This window comes from Microtus oregoni, unplaced genomic scaffold, assembly GCF_018167655.1.
Source record: "Microtus oregoni isolate MIOR12 unplaced genomic scaffold, Mior012 000000F_ref0000247, whole genome shotgun sequence".
Taxonomy (NCBI): domain Eukaryota; kingdom Metazoa; phylum Chordata; class Mammalia; order Rodentia; family Cricetidae; genus Microtus; species Microtus oregoni.
Genome location: NW_024543059.1, coordinates 64780859 through 64802859, shown reverse-complemented (window position 1 = coordinate 64802859; position 22001 = coordinate 64780859). Strand labels below are relative to the sequence as shown.

The 22001-nt window shown below is 39.5% G+C and overlaps 1 protein-coding gene across 1 annotated transcript in view; it reads left to right on the top strand.

Annotated features, from left to right (window-relative positions):
- The first annotated feature begins 611 nt into the window (after positions 1–611).
- Unc5c (unc-5 netrin receptor C) overlaps positions 612–22001 on the top strand; it is a 329934-nt gene continuing 308544 nt past the window's right edge. The window contains exon 1 of the mRNA XM_041653981.1: positions 612–980. Within this exon, the coding sequence (XP_041509915.1) occupies positions 857–980 (124 nt within the window). The 5' untranslated portion in view covers positions 612–856. The remainder of the gene's footprint in view (positions 981–22001) is intronic.

Genomic DNA, 22001 nt, shown 5'->3' with positions numbered 1-22001 from the left:
ACTGACAGGCGGTGGGCTGAGCTCCGCTGGACGGGGCCAAGTGGCCTGAGGCGCGCCTGCAGCGCTGGCGGAGCAGGAGTCTGGCGCCCGGCAGGAGGCTGCGCTGCCCTGGCCGTGGTAGCCTCAGCTTCCAGGTGTCCCTTGTCAGCGCTGGAGCGAGTGAGCGAGTGAACCCAGAGGACTCCACCTTCCACACGAGGCGTGGATCTCACTCCATCCTCGCTTACATAAGGCGGGCGAGCGCGCTCCCGCCTCCGCCTCCCTCCGCCTCCCCCCACGCGGAGTGGGGCCGCGCCCTCCACTCTTCCTCTGCGAGCGCCTCCCAAGACCCCCTCTCGTCCCACTCCAGGAGGCGACTGTCGCCGGACCGTCGGTGGGCGGGCGGCAGCCGGGGCGTCTATCTCCTGCACAGGAGCGCGAGGATAGGAGCCAGGAGCGCCTCGCCCGCTCGCATCTCCTCCCACTCTCGCCACCTCCCCTCCACGGCGTCTGTGCGATCCCCGCGGGCGCGGGGACCCGAGAGCAGCGCCCGCTCCGCTGGCGGTGGAACTGCGGGAGCGGCCGTGGTGGCCGCGCTGCGCCTCCCTGCCTTTCCCGAGTGGGGGCAGAGCACTCGCAGGCGGGAGACGTCAGTGGCTAGGCGCAGAGGACGAGGGACCTTCAAACTCCTCCTCAGAGGCTCTTCTCCACCCCCTTTGGCCCCTGCCCTTGGAGAAAGTGGAGTGTGGCGCTCGGGCTGCTGTTATTTCTCAGGACTGCCTGGCGGTGGCCGGATTCAGCCTCCTGCCCGGCGGGGCTCTCTGCTGTTCGCGCGTCTCTTGGTGGCATTCCTCTTCCCCGCACACCTCTGCCAACGATGAGGAAAGGTCTACGGGCGACAGCGGCCCGCTGCGGACTGGGACTAGGATACTTGCTGCAGATGCTTGTGTTACCTGCCCTGGCCCTGCTCAGCGCCAGCGGCACCGGTTCGGCCGCTCAAGGTAAGGGGGTCCACAAGGCGCGGCGGTCACCTCCCTTTGCTTCTGCCTTGCCTCTTTTCTGCCTCTCCGTCTCCCCGGTGATCCTAGCTTCCTCGTCTGCCTGATTGCCCTCAGTGGAAACCACTTTAAATTTCACTTTCCGAACTAGTTAAGAAACCAGGTTTTCAGCATTAGCTCCAGATGAGGATGGACCCGGGGTATGAAAGTGTGGCCGCTGCCGCCGCCTCTGTGCCTGTGGGATTCTGGAGTCTTTTGCACTTTCAGCCCCACACGCGGACGTTGTTGCATACTGTACACATGGAGGTTTCCAAAGGCACTGGATAGCGGCGGTGTGGTGTGCCAGACATGCGCCCCGATATGCGTGGTGTGCAGAGACTTCCCGCGGTGTGCGGTGGCTGGGCTTGCTGGATCTTCTCCCATCTCAGCTAAGGAAACGTGTCTAGAACCTATAGGTGTTGGTGCCCTCAGTCTGCTGGTGGGGCGTTATGGAGATGTTCAGTTGTAACTGTCTCTCCACTGGCAACCTTTCCGTGTACCACTCCCGCCAGGCGAACCTTGAAAAACTTCATACCCACAACCCATGGTGGGAGACTCTAGTTGTTTCAAGCCAAGTCTACAACTCCCTGGAGTCGGAGCACTACTAACCAGTTTATAACTGGCGTTTTAATGCATGTAAGCCTTGAAGTAAGCGTGTGACATCCTGAGCAGAGCCGAGTTAGAGGACATTTATTCAGAGTTGAAAACGTGTAAAGGCAGAGGGGAGGCACCTAGACTAAGGGTCATCTTTTGGTGTGTGCGGGGGTGGGGTGGGGGGGTGGCGTCCCTTCTTGCTCAGTGAGTTTTAGGAGTTGGTGCAGTTTCCAGCGGTTCAGACTGGAAAGTGGGTAAAAGAAAGGCGGAGCTTTCTGTTTTATCGCCTGTCACCGATGGCATCTCATCCAAGCCCAGTTCCCACCCGAATCCTTCATCCACTAAACAAATAACAAAGTATTTATTTATTTTATGCCTATAGCCAGGAGGCGATATCGCTTTGAAAGAGGCAGCAATTGAGAAGCAGTTCAGAGACCTTCCTATCTACACACACACACACACACACACACACACACACACACACACACACACAGACAGACACACGTCTCGTTTGTTCCACTTCTTTTATAAATTTAGAGAGATGGGGAGGCTAAGCCGTAACCCAGACTCCTCCACTGATGTGCCTAGACTGGTTTTTCCCACTGCAGACTTCATCTCCTAAAATCTCAATGCCCTGGTGCAGGAAGAGGGTGATGAATGCAGAAGGCAGCCTGGAGGCCAGGCAAGTCTGGTGCTTGCTCCCAAAAGAGGTATCATTAGCAAGGCAGTGTGAATCAGAGATAGCTACTTAAGAAGAATGTGGGTTTTTTTTTCCTCCCTGCTACATTACTAAGTGGCTGTGCCCATAAATCCTTCCTTCCTTTTTTGGACTGGCTCTCCCATTCTTGGGGGTCAGCTCTGCACACTCCCAGAGCACATCTAACCATTTTCAAGGGACTCTGTGTTGGAAAGCCCATATTTCTTGAAATTGATCAGAAGTTCTCAGGACACTGGCCAGGAATGCCTAGAAGCGGACCTTAGGAAGCCTAAGTGAGCAACCTGAGGAACAGTTCTGGCAGCAGCTATGTGACTCCTGCTGGAAACCCTTGTCATTGCTGGGTGCACAAAGAACTAAGCCATTGGGGTTGAGGAGCAGGGTAAGAAATGGTTTGGGAGCAGGCAAGTTAAAGTCCCCAAAGATGCCAAAAGGAGGCAGGATCCCTGCGGAGAGCTTACAACAGCCAAATTAAAAAGACTGGGTAGGAGAAGAATCGATAAAGATAATCAAATGGGGGACTGTAAGTGGATTAATATTGAAAGGAGGGAGCAGAGCCTAAAAGAAAAGGAACCCCGGATTCTCTTTGCCTCTTGCACTTTTTCTTCGTCTGCTCCAGACAAGGCAAAGACTGAGGATTAATTCTGATCTTAGACAGCAAAAGAAAAGCAGGTTCAGCAGGGTGTATGTGTGTTTCTTGGTGTGGTTTTTCTCCATTTACTTTAGTTCAGGGAGAATAACATTTCTCCTTCAAATCCCATGGTCTGAGAGGCAGGATTCCGACTTTTATCTTTGTTATCCTCCATGTTCCAGACCACCAGCTCTTCCTGTGTTATCTGTGCTACATCAAAGGAAGTGTAAAGCACAGAAATCTGCTATCAGCTACTGTCCCTGTGGCTGCTACTCATTAGCCAGGCCTGTTTACTACTGACCTGCTGTTAACACTTTCTTCTCAAGTCATTCACTGTAGGATGGTCTGGGAGGCAGGCTCCCATCTCCTCTCCTGTATCCTTTCTCTTTATTTTGCATTAGAGCTCCCACACATAGCCTCAAGGTGCCATTTGCTTGTTCTGATACCTTAATGACCCCAGTGGACTATTTTCATGAATGCAAGCACCTATGCAATTAGAACAGGGACATTCATTAAGTACTTTACAATGTGAAGGGTTTTAATCTGTTGGAGCAGTACTGTGAAAATGAGAAGCTTTTGAAAATAAAAATGTATCTAGTTGAAAACAGCCTAGAAAAGGGGGGGGGGGGGGAACAGTGCTTCAGATAGAACAGAGAGAGTATCATTTGTGAGTGAATGAGTTTTGCAACTGTGGTTTAAAGACAGACAGCAGTCATTTTAAATAGGTCCTTGGGAAATTCTCTAAGCTGTAGGCAACAATGTTCCTCTCTCTGCATGGGCTCTAATTGTTTCATTGAAGATTGCTGGGAAACCTTCACTCCAGGGAATTTTCAGGGCTCCTGACTTCCAAGAATGAAATATTTTTACTAGGAAGAGCAAAGAGAGAGAGAGAGAGAGAGAGAGAGAGAGAGAGAGAGAGAGAGGATGTGTTCATGAATTATTGTCTTCTATCATGCCAGCCTTACACATTATAATGCCTCTCTTATCTGCCACCAACTAGTGTTATGTGTGCTAACACCCTCAAATTCAGACCAGAAAATTACTGAGGACAAGTCAAAGATAATTCTCGTTGCGTTAATTTATAATGTGTTCAGAAAACAAGTAACACACTTCTCTTGGAGAGAAGGAAATCATACTTTCAGGACTTTATGCATGTTGCTGTGTTACTGATGAATTTAATTATTATTCTCTCATGTACTGCTCAATTGGGAGGACAAATTCATGCATTCTCTTTGGGGATCTATAATAAGTGAAAATAGGCAAGTTAGCTTTTGTTCGGCAGGTAATCCTGTGCATTCTAAGTTAGTGATAAAAAGTTTTCAGAGAACAAAGTTTCCAAGCACCAACTTTAAAAAACAAAGCAAGGAGTGTGGTGGTATATTCCTATAAGACTCCCACTGAAGGAGGTTGAGGCATGAGGAATATAAGTTCAAAGCTACTCTGTACAACAAAGCCAGACTCTGTCAATAAAACAAAGAAAAGAAATCATTACATTATAATAAATATCCTAGTTAGGCAGGGAAGGATCATTTAAAGTGTCTATCATTGCACCTTGGGAACAGATCATCATCAGAATTCATACCAATATATGCAAACAACTCGCCTAAGGATATAATGGAGGCATGAGATGTACTAGCCTCACTTTCTTGGCTTATTTAGTGTTATTGTTGAGACAAATCCAACCGTCCTCTGATGCGTGCAGTATCCCTCCTATTTGAATGATTGGGGGAGAATGTGCTTCATTGGGCCTTAACTGCACATAGCACGTTTCTGATGTAGGTCATAGCTTTGCTGGAGCAGCAGAGGGAGTCACTCTCAGAAGCACTGGGAATTGTAGCCATTTCTGGAAGATGCTGGAGGTAGAAGTTGAGCCTAGACTCCGGTCTTGAGGTTTCAGCCTAGATCACATGTAGTTGACCTTTGTGTCTAGGGCACTTAAAGTCAAACCTATTTCCATTTTCTGCACACTTGTTTGAATAGAGTGTGTATCAGAAGTGTATTAGTTTCCTAACAAACTAATCTGGTCCACTGGTATTATGTCCCAGACTGTGTGTTGCTTGTTGGAGACTTAGACTTGAATAAACTGTCTTCAACCTCAAGGCAGACCTGTCAGCATAGCATATAAATTTCTGAGTCATAACACTGGGTTCAGATATGTTCCTTGTGTCAACGAGGCCGTCTTTCTTCGGTGAGTGATAGTGGGGACAATTCTAACATTTTTATACATAGAGGATTAATGGTAATGATTTGGTTGCCAGTAGTAGGGAGAGGACACTTGGGGGTTGAGGCAGTCCAGGCATATACTCTCATTCATCCTTCCCCTCTTCTGCATTGGCTGGTAACTCATGAGCCACACACCTCTGCCCCCACCTGATCCCATTACCGGAATAACAGTTGTGCACCAGTATGTCTATTTTGGAAGTGGGATTTTCCTGAAGTATTTCAAAAGTATTACTTATATTCAGATCCACCCACTTCTTGATAATGAGGATTGAATCTAGGTCCCTGTACACGTTGTGCCAGGCAAGTGCTATGCCATGCTGCTGTAGCTTCATCCCGATTTACTTGAAGTCAGTGTCTTTTGTTTATGACTTTGTGGGAGGTCCAAGCCAAGAATTGCTCATGCTGTATGCCTGCTCTTCCTGTTAGCGCAATGCCTCATAATTCTCCCAGCCTCTACTAGTTACGTGCCCATGCCTAGGTTATTTAACTTTTCAGTGCCTTGGTTTCCTCACATGGAAGATGGGAAAAGAAATGCTGTAGTCATACTTGGGTTGAATTAATAAATGTAAACCAACTAGAGTAGTAGGTAGCTCTCAGTAAGTATTGTAATTCCTTGGCTTCCAATTTAGAAAAAAAAAACCGCAAAAAGTGAGGTAACTGTACCAGTATTTCAATTGACTCAACTCTATTTAAATTTTCAGATTTCATTTCTTGTGATTGTGGTGAACATAAACAATAAACAGTCATTGCTATATCTTTTCATGTCCCTCTCTGACCAACTTTGAAGACAAAGCTAAACATTTCAAGGGACCTTTATGTTTACTTTACTTATAGTTAAGACAAACACATTTCTCCTGACAAACTGTCATTCTGTTTTAAATTATTGATAGTGAAGTTCTGCACTTAACCTCAAATACCTTATCTTCTCTCTGTTCTCTCTTCCCTCTTTATCTCTCTCTCTATTTAAATTACCATCTCCCTCTCAGTCTCTTAATCAACAACTTCCGGGACCCCTGCATGGATTCCTTTATTCTACTGCTTACTTGTATTTATTGCTGTTTGTATTTGTTAAGGAGGACTCCATGAATCTGAGAACTTTTATATAGAATGTCAGTTCCAGGATGTTTTAAATACAAACTCAGTGACAGTTTTGTGCTACTGGGTTGAAGTTCATTTTCAGGAGTAATTTTGAAATGTTGCCATATTCTTATTTGTAATTTTTTTTTAATGTAGCCTATAGTTTCTCTCGTATTTTGTCTTAAAATTTACAAAGTTTTGATACAAATTATTTTGTGCAAATATCTCTGTAAACTCACAGAATCAGAAGTACTCAATGTGTGTATCCTCTCTAGCAGTTTGTATACACCAAAATACTTTTTAATGAAAGTTTAATATGTGTGCCTCTGAGCATTCATTTAAAAGTGTTGGTTTGCCTTGGAAATGTGGCCTTTCTCTCATTCTGAGCACTACTGCCCCCACAGAATTATACAGGGAAGTTCTGAAATACACAAAAGAATGTACTAGAATTAAGGCACTTAAACAGACCTTCTCTACACAGGGCGGAAGTACAGTAACATCAATTAAACTGAAGTTATAATCTAGAAAGTCAGCTACAACTTTGAAAGTGCCTAACCTGCAGAATTTTGCCCTTACATCAGTATACCTTTTATTAGCAGAGAACAGTAACTCAAAAGTGCTTTGTGTTGCAAAGCGAAGCATAACATATGAAAACTACAATGTTTGGGGAATACCCTCTGCTAATGAAACCACACACCGTGTCTTACTTTTCCATGGAAGAGAACGGGAACAAGGGGAACCTTCATCGTATTGACATGCCTACTGGAGTTCTTATTTCAAATATGAGGGATAGCATAATCCTATTAACATATGATATTGATTAATCAAATTTAACTCCAGAGTTACAAGCCTTATTTATTTTAAAATGTTGTGAGAATAGGGGGTTTTACTTTCATTAATCATTGTGTCATGCAGCTTCTGTGGCTAGTTTCATTTCTCAGCAATTATGAGAGCAGTAAAAAGGCCCTGGAAGACGAGCACATACTTTATGTCCAGCTATGGATGCTAAATAGAAACTCCTTCAATACATTTAACAGGCTTATTGATGAGTGCTAGAATTTCTAAAAGTCTTAATTGATTATTTAATTGTGGACTACTCAAACTTAAATATATTTCATTGTGTTCTATTTTTTCCCCTATTGAAAAGTCTTATATAGGAAGCTTAATTTAAATAAAAAAATAGGTTGGTGCTTATATATTAAAATGTTTCTGAAGTTCACTTATTAAACCAAATATATCCAGGAACATAATTGTTGGCCTTTGTTTCTCACAGTTAGTGAAAGCTAAGGTGAGTATAGAAATTATGAAATTATTAAAAGATAATAATATAAAAGTTTTGAAGTAAAAACTTTGAGAAAAATTATGTAAAATTAATTCAAAAGATACATTCTCACAGAAAACAGAAGTTTTATATATTGTATTAGGCTGTAGGATGCAACATATTTCTAATCATTAGCAAAGAAAATTCAAAAATAAGATTAAAATTAAAGGAAGAAGTTTTTTATCATTCTACTTCCTATATGTTAACAAGTTTGTACTTTACTTAAATATTCTAAATAATTATGGTATCTTTTTTTTAAATACCATGAACTGAAGGAGTTCTTTTGAAAAACTAACTCCTTTGAAATTAAGCAGACAGTCAATTTATTTGGACAGAACCTAAAAATGATAGTGACCATAGGACTGTTAACTATTTTGTGGGTTTTGAGATCTCTATTATCTCTAATCTAAGCCAAACAAACCCCAAATTATCACCTAAACAAAAACTGGAAGATAAGAAGGAGGAGTAAATTCTGATAACTCTGAGATTGTACTGGCCTTGGCAGTTGGTCAAAAGAAAAGTGATATATTGTATCTCCTTCGAGTAAAGACTGCAAAATGTCCACATTGTGGCCACCCAGTGGAAAGTCTCAAGTTTAGCAAGTAGTAATGCTGTATCACTCTAAATAAAACAGCAACTATGTTCCCTCTCCTTTTCTTTGCAATCTTCTTCATTCTGGATCCCTAAAATGATGAGAGACTGTGACTTAAGTTGACTTAAGGGACTCAACCCAAGGTCTGAAGGAAGCTGACACTTGCCCCCTCTTCACACACAGGGCCTTCACCTTGGAAAACAGAAACTCAACTCTGTGACTGCTTTCAGGTGTGGAGGGGAATCTTTTTGTTTGTTTGTTTTTTTATGATTCGTTATTAGTTCAATCTGAACTAGAGGCCTAAGTAAGACTGATTTCTCCTCATAATATTGAAGAAGTTAATGATATAAAGCTTACATATAAATCATGTTGTCTTTCTCCAACTGACAAAGGATTTCCAAAGTGTTTTCAAAGGCTGTGTGTGTTAAGAAGTTGTATCTGAATCTTTCATGTACCTTAAAGATGTGCTTGACTGGAAATTAGATGAGCGCTAATCTGAGACCCACCAGTGATTTTTTTTTTTTTTTGGAAATGCATCACTTAATCTGAAGCTACCTTGTTAAACATTGCCACTGGCAACAATACCCTGTTGTTTCTGAAGGTTCACCTGCTTGGAAGAAATCCGATAGCCCGATAGCATGATGCTCAAATTATATGGGAATTCTTAGGGACAATTGTCCCTAAATATGAATTTGCTTAAGTGGAACTGACTTAATAGAATTACACTGCATTTTGAAAGTGTTATTATCACTGTCTGCCTCTCCATGCCGAGTGAAATCTTTATTTTTATACCACCACTACACACATGTCTTCCTCTACAAATGATGAAAAAGGCTGCAGTGAAATTGTTACCATTATCGTGCAATCACATGATTGAGAAAACTAGAAAGATGGCTGGGAAAATTTTCAGCTGTAGGTATGAAGTCCTAGTTGTAAAGAAGAGGGATTGTTTTACTGAATTTATTATAAGTCAAATGAAAGACTTGCAGGCAATTTTTAATGACTTAAATAACTGTAGCTTTCCTAGGATGATTTTAATGAAATGAATAAATCATACGGAGTAGATAAATACAGTTTGATAATCTCCTATGAACATATATGTGTATCTGAGTGTATGTGTAGCAGTGAGTGTGCATTGTGTATCTGTAGTATCTTTGATATTTTAGAAGAAAACATTTATTTTCAAAGGGAAAACAAACCTGTCTAATAAATGTTTTATTTTTACTTATAGAGCTCATTTCTGAAGGTGATTATAAACTGGCAACTCAGATTTCATCACAAATTTCCTAATAAAAAATACATCCTACTTTTCTGCAGAAAGTTGCCTTTGCAAATTGCTGAGTCATTTTATTGTGTGGTGTAGAGACATACCTGTCTCATCTTTTAGCAACAAGTTGTTTCCCGATACCATGTGAGGTCTACTTTCTGTGGCCTATGGCAAACAGATGCAGAACTTGTGATGTTTTCCCCCACAGCCTTATGGTGGGCTCTCATGTACTGACTACAGTTGAATGTCTATGAACAGTAGAATATCTATTTCCAAGCAGGCAGGGGGAACAACTCTTGCACAGGGTCCTGAATCTTTCTGACTTCTCTAAGAGTCAGGGTTGTTCTGGAAGTGCCAACCACGAAGTGAACTTATACATGGGCCCACTGAAGGCAAGGTCAGCTGGGCTGTTATATATATGGCAATTTGGAACTGGCATTTTAAAAGTCCACAAATTCTAGAATTCAGATGCCCATGTTCAACACTCCATCATGCATACGTCCTTCATGGTTGACATGGGGTTTTCATAGCAAAACACATAGGATTCTGTGAAAAATGACAAAGGAAATATTATTTCTCACAAAGTTTTGTGATTACAAGTCTAAAAGTTAATGCGAAAGGTTGCCTGTTTAATGCTGAATTGCAAATCTAAAAGGAAAAGGAGGATCTTAAAGATAACAGCAGACTCCAGAGTCCTTGGGTTTATTTAGCATTCAGTGACAGTCACTAAGTTAGGGAAAGGAATGTTCAAACAACACACTTGAGAAAAAGTGATTTTTATAGGAAGGAACCATTTCTGCTAATAGCCAGTAACTGCACATAACCCCGCTGACATTAAAAGTCCATTAGCTAAGCCCAGTTTAAATACCAGCTGATGCCGTGTCAGCTAAATGTATGCTGGCATGTTTTCATAGAATGCAGTAATAGCAGTTCTGTATTTCCTTTCTAAACCTATGTACATTAAGTAAAACAAATGCCATCTGATCGTAGTAGCAGGACTGCTGCTAAAGAGGCAGAGATTTGTGATGAAACAAAAGTAGCAGTCTCTGGAACAAGAAGATAATATGTGGCAGTGATGTCTTTAAACTGGAGGCTTTGAAAGAAATCATCTGGAAATAGTTTAAGCTGACATTCTAAAGGAGTTGTTTCCATTGGAACCTGCATTCACATAAGGTGCCCTGAGAAGTTCACTTAAAGAGATTTTTTTTCTGCTATTAGCTACAATGTTTATTTTTCCATATACTTTGAAACCACAGGAAGTCCTTCCACAAACATTTATGTGTGTAAGTGGGGAGGCGAGTGAGGGTCTAGAAGAGGATTGCACGAAAGCACAGGTGTAATTTAACATGCTAATGTTTATAAATGATCTCTGGGGCAATATGTTAGAAGCTATGCGATATGTATGTGCTGCCTGCAATGAAAGTGATGGTGGAAATGCTCATATCAGGCCCCTACCGAATTCCTTAAAGATATTTCTCACCTTTAGAAAATTTTAGACAAAACTTGGATACAGTCGATTATTATAGACTCTGCAATATTTTGTAAGTCATCTTGAGAATAGACTGTAAGCCAGGGTTCTGCAAGCTTGACACCATGGTGGTGCTGAACACGGCTGCTCAGTCATCTGGTGTGAGCAGAAACCTGGGCAGTACTTAATCAGCGGCTGTCATGCTCACACCACTCTAAAGCACTAGGAGACTGCACACCACCTCCCCCTTCCCCATTATCAGGCCATTAGCAAAACCCAGCATAAATCAGGAGGGCGGAGCCCAAGTCAGCACATGACCCCATCACACGTGCACAAGCTTCCTGAGAATCTTCATAATCGTCACTGAAATTCTTATCACATTTTCTTGCCTTTGGGGTTCTGAGTTCTGTTCTCTAACCAAATGTAACTACTTTTACTTATTTCTACTTTGAAATTAAGTGAGCATTTTTTTCCACATGGTAAAAAGTAAAAGCCTAACATGTCCCTGTATTTCTTGAAAAGAATGATAGCAAAAAAGAAAAAGCCTACTCTTTAACAAAAGCAGAGATTTTTCCTTTTGTGTGACTAGATTCTCAAACAAGCGTTTCTTAATGAAATCAAGAAGTTCTCTGTAGTGTCACTAACTGTTTTTAATACATCCCAGGACACTGTAAATGTTCATTTTGAATGAATTGTGAGCTTCCATGGTCAGAGTTTATGAAATTAAATTACTAACCAAAATCCCATTTACTGATATGTTATATGAAGGCCTTGGTGAATAAACTTGTCTTCAGTACATAACACAGGCATTAATAACAGATGGGAACATGTCTCACTCCAAACAAGTGAACTTTGATTTTTAATTTTCAACCTACTTTTAAAGACTAAAAACATCTTTTATAATGGCTATTTCCATACTTTTTTTTTCTTTTGTAGTGCTTGAAATTTAATTCTATTGTGAAATGAAAAGAGAATGTCATTGTATTTGGCTGCATAATAAATGTGTACCCATCTACAAACTTGTATTATGAAATTGAATTATGTTGAAAATATAACAAGATGGTCATAGATTGATTGAAATTGGACAGTTATTACATTAGCTTAGAACTTTTTTTTTTTTTTTTTTTTGTAAAATAACTCCGTGCTGTGTAATAGACTTGCTGTCTTGGGCAGTTTGAAAAGAATGCACTCCTCTTGGTATGACTACATTTTTCAAAGAATGGAGTAAACACATTCCCACTTAAATGTGTTAATTTATGCTTGTCAGGATTTTCTGAAAATAGTCCATGTCCACTCTGAGATTTATCATGACCACATTCACATAAGTGGATGGCTTTATTTCTCCCCTCTTCTCTCTCTCTCTCTCTCCCTCCTTCTGACTCTTTTCTTGACTACCAGGAAATTAAAATCGTACTCTTCACATGGCTGTGCACACTTGGGAATGTAGTCTGCATCTGAGTGTTTGGGTGTGATAATTTTCAAGTTGAAAAAATATATAAAATATAACAAAATTTATTTAAATATTCATATATATGAATAGTGGGTATCCTGTGACAACTGGTACTAGAAATCCTGCCATTATGTCTGTGAGTCCCTTGGCAAAAATGAGTAAAGTGTGCTGAACGTTGTGTCAGGCCCTCATGTACAAGTATAAAAATCTTAGTTTCACTTCACACTGGGAGCAAAAGATAAAAATAATAAAAATAATTGTAGCATTGATGTCGTAGAACTGCAGGGAGGAATGGGGTTATGCAAAGTGAAGAGCTGAGAACAGGGCTTGGCACTAGACAAACACTTTGTGCACTTTGGTCTTTGATATATCTGTTGCTATTTTATTCTTATCATAAATGGCTACACTATGTAACTGTTTTCATTTGGCATTGCTAAAACTCTATTACAAGAATGAGAGGACTGTATTCAGTTGGGATTAATATCAAATGGAGGAACGGCTTATGGGCCAACAAAAATGTTTTATTATTAAAGGTACATTTTTAAAAGAAATTGTTGCATTTTAAAAGTCAAAAGCTATACCAAATTATGATACATTTTACACTAAAGTACTTTGGAAATTAATATTTGCTTTAGTGTGAGATTTTAAGAACACAGTTCTTTTTACTTTATGTATGTAAGTGTTTGCTGTGTATATGTGTATGTGCCTCTGGAAGCCAGAAGAGGGTATATGGCCCCCAGACCTGGCATGCCAGTCACTTGTGCATCATGTAGGTCCTTGGAGTCAAACCCTAGTCCTCCATAAGAATTAGAAGTGCTCTTGTCCATTCAGCTATCTCTCTAGCCCCAGTGACATTATTTTAATAGCAAATTCTGAATCTAGAATGTATTTCAGCTTAACTAGCATTTGATAACTTTAGGTGAAAAACACCCATTTATTCTTTTTAAACGATGCATTGCAATGTTTGTTAAATGGAGGTTAAAGACTAAGAAAAATTAATTATTGGACTCTATTTTTTTGGCTAATATTTAAACTCTTTCTAAAGGAATTGAAACAATTAACCTTTTTCATTATGTCAAAAGTTTTAACATTGCAAAGCATTTACTGATTCTAAAATGAAAGCAAAAGTTAATTAAACTAAAATTTCCAAGCAAGGCCAGAGGTTTTCATATGCTCAGGGTATATATTAAGATAAAAGCCAAAAAGAGAGAAGAAATTAATTACTTGCCCAAACTCTTCAATGTATCTGCATGTATAGCGTGTATGTGTATGTGGGAGGAGGTATCTAGTTATTACTGGATCTGGTCTGCACTTCATTGAATTAAATATTTTAAATGGATTCAAGGAGAGGCCAATGGAGCTCTGTAGTTTCTCATAGGCATCCATCTACAACTTGTGGTCTGTAAGAATGAGAAAGAATATTTGCAAAGATTATAGTCCTGTTCGCAAAAACGTTTCCAGTGTGTAGTTATAAAAGGGAAATGTAGGTTGGTTGAATAATGACTGTATTTTGAGAAGAGTACGGACAAAGGAGAGTTTCCCAGTTCCAAAGACTATCCAGTATTGTATTTTATGGTTCACGGTGACATTACTCATACTTTTGTTCTTTCGTTTTATATTTTTTCAAAATATGTCCACTTGATAAGTGCATAACCAAAGAGTACAACAAAAACTACTGCAGTTCTAGACCCTTTAGCAACCACAATGTGATAGATACATTAAACAATATAGTGAACAAGGACCTGTCATTCACCACATCAGAACTCTCCCTTAGGGGCAGAGATCTCTTTGTAGTTTGTCTTATGCAAACATAAGATTTAATGTCGTTTATTTTTTAACCCTACTTTGTCCTTCCCCACTCCCCTAAATGATGTCTTAAGAAACATCCACTTTTTGAAAAGGGAAAGTTATAGGGACTCTATATAATCAGAAGTGAGTGTCATCTACATAATTTAAAAAAAAAACTCTTATCTTTATAGATCTTATTCTGTTGAAAGAATGTAGCAGAAGCAATCTGGAATGTTTTTGATGATTGATTAGCCTGTTTTTCTGGTGTTTATCACTACATATAGCATTTAATTTGTAGTAGTTTTCTTGGAGAATTTCCAGGAGTAAAAAACACAGTGCCTGAGTGATGAGCCTGTACTTTTGATTCCTTCCAGCATGTGTCGTCTCCTTAAGGAAAAAATCAAGCTTCTCAATGTTGATGTTTTAAACACTAAGATGGTTTACAGACTGTCAGTACGCAATTGCCAAAGGTTTTTGCTTCATTTTTTAATTGATGTAAGCATTACCTATAGTTCCTAGAATAGATGATTTGCTATTTTACTGAACGAGTAGAGAAGTCATTCAGAAAGTTATGTTATTGAAACCAGAAATTATTTCTTAAAGTCCCATATAATTGAATGCTAGCAAAAATTTAAATATACTCAAATATTTAATGGTGTTGTATTAGGAAAGACGCATGTTACTTTAATATGGTCACATATAGCCATTTCACTGAAGTGGAGTAGCAAAGATGTTTCTTGACCATTACCCTCTGACCTGCAGAGTAGAGTCGGGTAAATGTAGCACCATATGCAGAGCCCTTTCTCTTCAAACGCTTGCCTGTATAAACTTCACATTGCTGGCAGGATAATTTGTGCTTCTATGTCTTACTTAACTCCTACAAGCTTTTCTCTAACTACAGGGTTATAATCTCCCCTCAGCAGGCACTTGCTTCAGGCTAGACCATCTATGGCCCCAGTAGGACAGCACCTATCTATACCTACCTACCCCAGGCTTTGTAGTAAGCCACAAATGGCTTAACGCTATTCTTCTCTCTTACTCCTTCATTCCTCAGCCATTCATTTCCCCTCCTCCAGGTTTCACACACTGTTCATTTCAGTTTAACTAGGTCAGTAAAATGACTTCTCATACCCAGCTTTACTGCTCTTCTCTTCCTCAGTTCCCAGCTACATGTCAGTATGGTGAGTGTTTGGTCCCTAGTCACCCTGTTGTCTTTAGCACTTAACATAGGATTTGACACAAGGGTAGTATATAATATCCTTCTTTGAATGGTACTGAATAAATTCATGTTTTTGCATAAATAACAAGAGTGTGGCTTTTTGACAACTCATTTTGGTAGAATTAGCTTCTCTCTTTGCCTCTTGATTTAAGAGTTTCTCGATCAAGTGAAGTAACTGTGACTCTCTGGTTGAGAACCCAGACAGACCGAAGAGTGAGTTTTCACCATCCATTAGGTACCAATCATTTTAGTGGGGATCTCTAGTGTCCAGATATTGAAGGCAAATCCCCATCCAGCGTTCGTATTGGAAAGTGACAAAGTGTTTAAAGAGAGAGAACCTATTGGATTACTGGCCATGTGTTCTGGGAATTCTTTTTTCTCTTCTGTACTCTTTTCTTCCTGGTCATCATGGGCCAGCAGGTCTGACCCACCCCTGTGCTTCTAACAACTCTATGCTGCCTTGTTAAAGAACCCAAAATAGCAACATGGCCAACTGACCGTTGACCGAAACCTTGGAAACCATGAGTGAAAATAATTTTTCTTCCCTTAGGTTGACTATGTCAGAATTTATACCACAGCCACAAAAAACTAAGAAATCAACCAAAAGGTCAGCTTTCCTCACTTTAGAGATCCATTCCCATTGGATTTTCTATCCTACGTTGAGTCCGTGGCTCTTTAGTGATGAATTTTGATTCTATGATATATGACACAAATAAGCTCTAAATAATGATGTACAAAAACTTTGAACACAGCTGAACTCAGTGCCCCAGTCAGTCTGCTGTAACAGAACAGGGAGCTGTGGAGGTTCACAAATCAGAAATTCCTGATTATTTGCCAGAGACTTTTCTCAGTTCTTCACTTGCTGATATTGATAATAAAAACTAGCTTTCCAATTTTTATGCATCATTTATTGCTCTAGGGGATAGTTATTTTTCTCTCTGGCAGGATGTGAGAGTATATATGTAATGTGAGGCTAAAATGTAGCTGTCCTGTGGAGACCTATTGGCCCAGAGTCAAGATAACCAATCCATTTGCATCATGAATAATCACTATCCTTTTCCTATTTTCTGAAGAATTTTTTGTGGATTTATGGCCTATTATTTTTACATTAAATATTTTGATTTTTTAGACTGGAAAATTATACAGTAAAATAATATTACAAAGCATTATTGAATGAATCAAAAGTTCTTACAGGCATTGGATTATGTGACTCTGCTAGTCGTGAAAAAATTCTAACAAGGAGTAACTCCTCTAAGACTACAGCAAACACAGCCCCAACTTGCCCTGGATAATTACTGTGGAGATCTATGTGGGGATCTTTAACTAGTGCTGTTTGTAATCAGGCAGTCTGATGCTTGCCTTGCCATAGAGCAGAGGAAGTGGTAAGGAGACAGACCTGTAATTAGCAACATCAGGTGCCCAGAATGGAATGCCAAAGAGATGGTCAAAGAGCAAATACTGCTTAAGCAAAGACAGTCAGACTCAAAGACATTTGAAGTTAAAAAAAATAGTTGAGAGCAGTATTAAAATAATACTTCTCTGTACACAAAGAAAAATGTAATAAACCCTTTAATGGAAGTTAACCTCTTCCCAGACACCTAAGTGTTCTGAAGAGAAGGCAGTTAAAGCCAAGATGAATGCTGATTTTAAAGAAGGAATGATTTAACATAAAACTTTTTTGGTTTTTAAAATGTTTATTTGTGATTTTAAAATGTTTTGATCTTTGTGTGATTAAGGGTCATTTGAAAGAATTGAATGGAAATGAGTTTCGTTTTACAGAGTAATTTTCATGACTTCAAAGACACCAACTCTTGGTTTCTTGATCATATAGCCTAAATCTCCTGTCAGTTAGCAGTCTACTGTGATAATCCATTTTACTTTTAAAAAGGGAGGAAAATATTATCCTTAGAGGCTTTTAAATGGATAAGTCAAGTGGTAAAATATATACAACAAATCATGTAATTAATTTACAGAAAAAAATGTATCTAGGTAATAATTTCTATTAATGAAATTCACTTAGTGGGGTTATTTTGATGCAGCAATATCGTCCACTCTTTCAAACTAGAATCTATGGTGATGGCCTCAGTGTTATCTTTGAGTTGTTGTTTTCATGTTTGTTTCTTGTCGGGCTATCTGCTAAAATCTGCACTCTGAAGTCTTTTATGTCTCTCCATTATAAAGTGAAGTGAAATTTTATATGGAGTTTTTTCTTTCTCCCTCCCTCCCTCCCTTTCTCTCTCTCTCTTTTCCTTTCACCTCCCCTATTATCTTTTCTCTCCTCCCCTTCCTTGCTCACCTCACCTCCCCCCTCCAAATAAAGTTAAACTTTGGTTGTTTGTGCCATGGGAAATGCAGGGAAAGAGGAGACCTCATGCCAGAGAAAAGCATAGTGATGATAAATCTCTTTAACTCCATTCATGCTCAGATGCGTCCAATATCTACTTCAGGGGAATATTTGTCTTGCTGCCTCATATAGACTCTATGTTTACTACTGTGGAAGCAACTGGGGGAGCCAGTCCTTTGCTCCGCTGCCTTTGCCAGGCATACCCTCAACTCCCACCGTACTTTTATGTCAAGCTCTTGCCCTACTTAAAAGGAAGATGTAAAATTTATTCTGGAAATTTGCCAGAACAGACCAGCCAGCCCTCAAAAATGCAAAGGAGAAAGATCTCTGTAGCTAAGTTAAAATAAACTTGCCACAGCTGACAAAAGTTATGCTTAGGATAACTCTACCTAAAAAAAAAAAGGCATCTTCATTATTGAAGGTCTCAGTTTGGTTCAAAGCAAATACCAAATATGGGAGTTTCAAGAATGATCTAAAAGAGGGGAGATACAAAATGAGAGAAAATAACAACTCTATGATGTATAACTTATCTGTATATTTCACTTACTTGAATTTCTTTTACTTCAGGTTGTCGAATGAATTAGACTATGCCTGACATCAAAGCAGTAGTTAATAAAGTTCTCAACGTGTGGCTCAATGGCTGCCTGAGGACTTGATAGCAGAAATTTAAACTTCTCTAAGGATAAAGTTGTGACTGGGATTTTAGCAATGGAGGGGTCACACTGTGTCCTGGTCTTTTAACTTCTTGTATGTCTTTCAGACCCTGATGATTCAGTTTATATTTACTTACTGAAGAAAGTAAGAAATCTAGTATAGCTGAAATTACTTTTGTCCCATAGAGAAAAATGAAATAGAACAAAACAGGTGTGTGTGGGGGGGTGATATGGGCGTGTTCATGTGTATGAATGTGTGTGCACACATGTGGGCACATGCATGTGGAGATTGGAGGAAAAATCCAAGGAGCGGTTCTTCAGGAGCCACCCACCCTGTATTAGTTTTGAGGCAGGGTATATTGAAAGTCCTGAAAATAGATAGGCAGCTAGGCTGGCTGGCTACTGAACCCTAGGGATCCACCTGGCTTCTACCTAGACATAGAGAACGACAGGCATGTGCCACCACACATGTTTTTATTATGTGGCTCCTTGGGGATGATCTCAGGTCCTCGTATTCTCTAGGCACGAACTTTACCAACTGGGTTGTTTTCGCTAAGCATGAATTACTTGTCTTTAAGAAACTCAAAATCTTGTTAGGGAGATTTAAAAGATTCCTGAAACATCTGTAAAGGCATAAAATGATAGGTTGGCATAGCTATAATAAAAAAAATAGTTCAGGAGATATAAACACATAGATGAATTTGGTCTGTTGCTGGAACTTTCTGCTGAGGTAAAAGTCGAGAGCAGCACTGTTCTCACTTACCATGGAGAGTCCCCTGGGAAGGTCCTGTTAGAGCTGTGCTCTGCTGTGCACTAGGTACATCGCTTTCCATTTTCTTCCCCTTTTGGTTTTTAGAGCACCCCCAGGCTTCTCTTTTTAATGGTTTATTATTTATGTTGAAGTGAGGAGTTACAGAAACTTGCTCTCTGGTTTCTCGAGTCCCTTTCTGCTTACTCTCCTGGGGCTACATTCCATTTCAGAGTGCAAAATGAGCCTCCAACCCAAATTTAGCTGTTTTATGACATACTCTTTAGCTGAGCCCCTTAGTCCAGACGTGAGCACATTCTCAGCAACAGAGTTTGAGTGTGTCAAGTGGGTCAGGTTGGTTGTCTCCTTTTAAATATAGTTTTACATTTTGTAATTACTTGTTTGGATTTTGAGTGATGGTCTCCTTGGTACTCAAATGTTTATAAAATGATGTAAATCCTGGAGAGGATGGATATGCAGATATTTCTCCATCTCTTTAGAGGTTATATGAGGGGAGGGAGTCTAGTATATGAATCTTCATTGGCGGGAAAATTGAGTTAAACATAAACCACCTGTAGAACTACTTCGAAGTCAGTTGTGAGAATTTCTACATTTTTTTAATGGGACACTAAATTGAAAGGACAAGGGGAGTTTCTATCAACAACCTTGAATCTTCAGTCTGAATTCAAAACATAAGATTAACTGTGACCAATGTTTCCCAAATAAGCTTTAAGATATAGCTCCATTTCAGTGTAACCATGCAGTATTTGCCGTTGTTGTTGTGATGTTTTCATTGTAACCCCTTTTTTGGGGGGAGCACCTTTAAACTTTCCTTTTTCTAGTATTGCTAGAGTAAACAGTGACTAGTATGCCATTTAATGATTCCAAGACTCTGGCATTTTCCAGTTTTAGAAAAGTGAATGTTAAAAACAAAACTGTGGGGGAAATGTGGGTGAAGTGTCTAAAGTGAGTTCATGGGATAGTGTCAGCCTCGTGTGAGGTAGCTTAGTGTTATAGATATCTCAATTGATTGAATGCAAAATAAAGAGCTTTATTTTATGTTTTATACTTTAATTATGTATGTGTACCTACTCATTGTATGTCTACCATGAGTGCATGTTACAAGGCCGCTTGCAAGTGCAAGTACCCATGGAGGCCAGAAGAGGGCACTAGACTTGGGAATTGTAGTTACAGGTGGGTTTTGAATTGTCTTATTTTGGGTGCTGCCAACACAGCCCACATCTTTTGCAAAAGAAGCAAATGATCTTTACATATGAGCCATTCCTCTATTCCACTGAGCCTTCTCTCTAGCCTTGGAACTTGGTACTTTAGTGGAATAATGAAGTCACTGTTGAGTTTTGAATGTAGAATGCTCCTATAGCTCCATGCTGAGAATTTAGCACCTAGCTTGTGGCCCTGTGTTGAAGATGATGTTACCTTCACAAGGCTGAGTCTCTCAGGTAGATATAGGCTATAAGGATAGGTCTTTAAGATGAGATGTACCCTAGTTCCTGTCTCCTGCTCTTTTTACTTCAATTCATCAGCCATGTGAAGAAGCCACTGCTTTGTGTTCTTGGCAAAGTCCACGGACTTACCCCACCATGTCTTCCCTGTTCTACTGACTGAAATCTTGGGCCAAAATAATCTTTCCTTCTTGAATGTTCATCCAGGAATTCTGCAAGTTTCACAAAAGTAACAAGTCCTATCATCTCATACTTTCTCAAATGTAATCTGTAGCTATTAATTGAAATCAGTTCTTTCACTTAGCACACTAACTATAAAAAAAAAAAGGAAGTCTGGGATTGGCAGGATGACTCAGTGGTTAAGACCGAGCACTCTTGTGTAGGAACTAAGTTTGCTTCCAGCACCCACGACTGGCCCACAACCACCTGTACCTCAAGCTCCAGGAACTCTGGCTTTCTGTCCAGCCTGTCACTGCCCTCATGTGCTCAAACCCTCACCCAGACACACATGCACACAAAAATAGGCACGAAATTTGAAAAATAAAAGTAAAGCCTTCAAAAGACAGGCAATTTTAAAAGCATATGGAAACAGCAGTTACAGAAGTAATCCTGAATTTTGGTTTCATGTTGGTGTCCCTATTGACTTGCAATTAAAAATCTGGGAAGGAAAAAACAAATGGAGGCTGAGAATTACTCTAGTAATGCAAAAAGTTATGATTACCTACCAATCAATAACCAGACGTTTTTCTTTGCTGATTTTGTCTGGTAATACTAACTGAAAATATTAATTTGTAGTTATATGTTTTTGTATTTAAAAGTTGTAAGCAAGCTGGTACAAAAGCAGGTATAAAGATCGTGGTTCCAGACTGGTATCAGTTATAGACTGAGACCCTGTCTCAGCAAAATGTTTTATATAGATAATATTAGTTAATTTATTTTGAATACATACAATGTATTAAGAATGAAGAATAAAATAACATCAGATGTTAAAATATTTTAGCTTTTTAATTTTATTTATTTTATTGTTGTAAAATAATTGCTACATTAATAAATATTCATGTTTAATTATAAGTGATAGATTTTAATAACAACTTAATGTATATTAAATATTTTATCATTAATTGTATAGTATTTGAAGTTGAAATTCTTATTTGAACTGAGATTATTATAGATTATATATATATATATTTATGTAAAATCAAAGTTATATGACATTCAAAATACCAGTTTCAGAGCTCTTATTCTTATGAACTTTGCCAATAAGGATAAATTCATGTATATGAAATGTTCTCAAATTTTAAGTTTGGCTTTTATAAAAGACCTTATTTGTATGTATGTGTTAACCTACATGAGTATATGTGTATCGTGGGCATTCAGTAGTCCATGGAGTGCAGAAGAGAGTGCTAGAATTCATGGAACTGACGACCATATG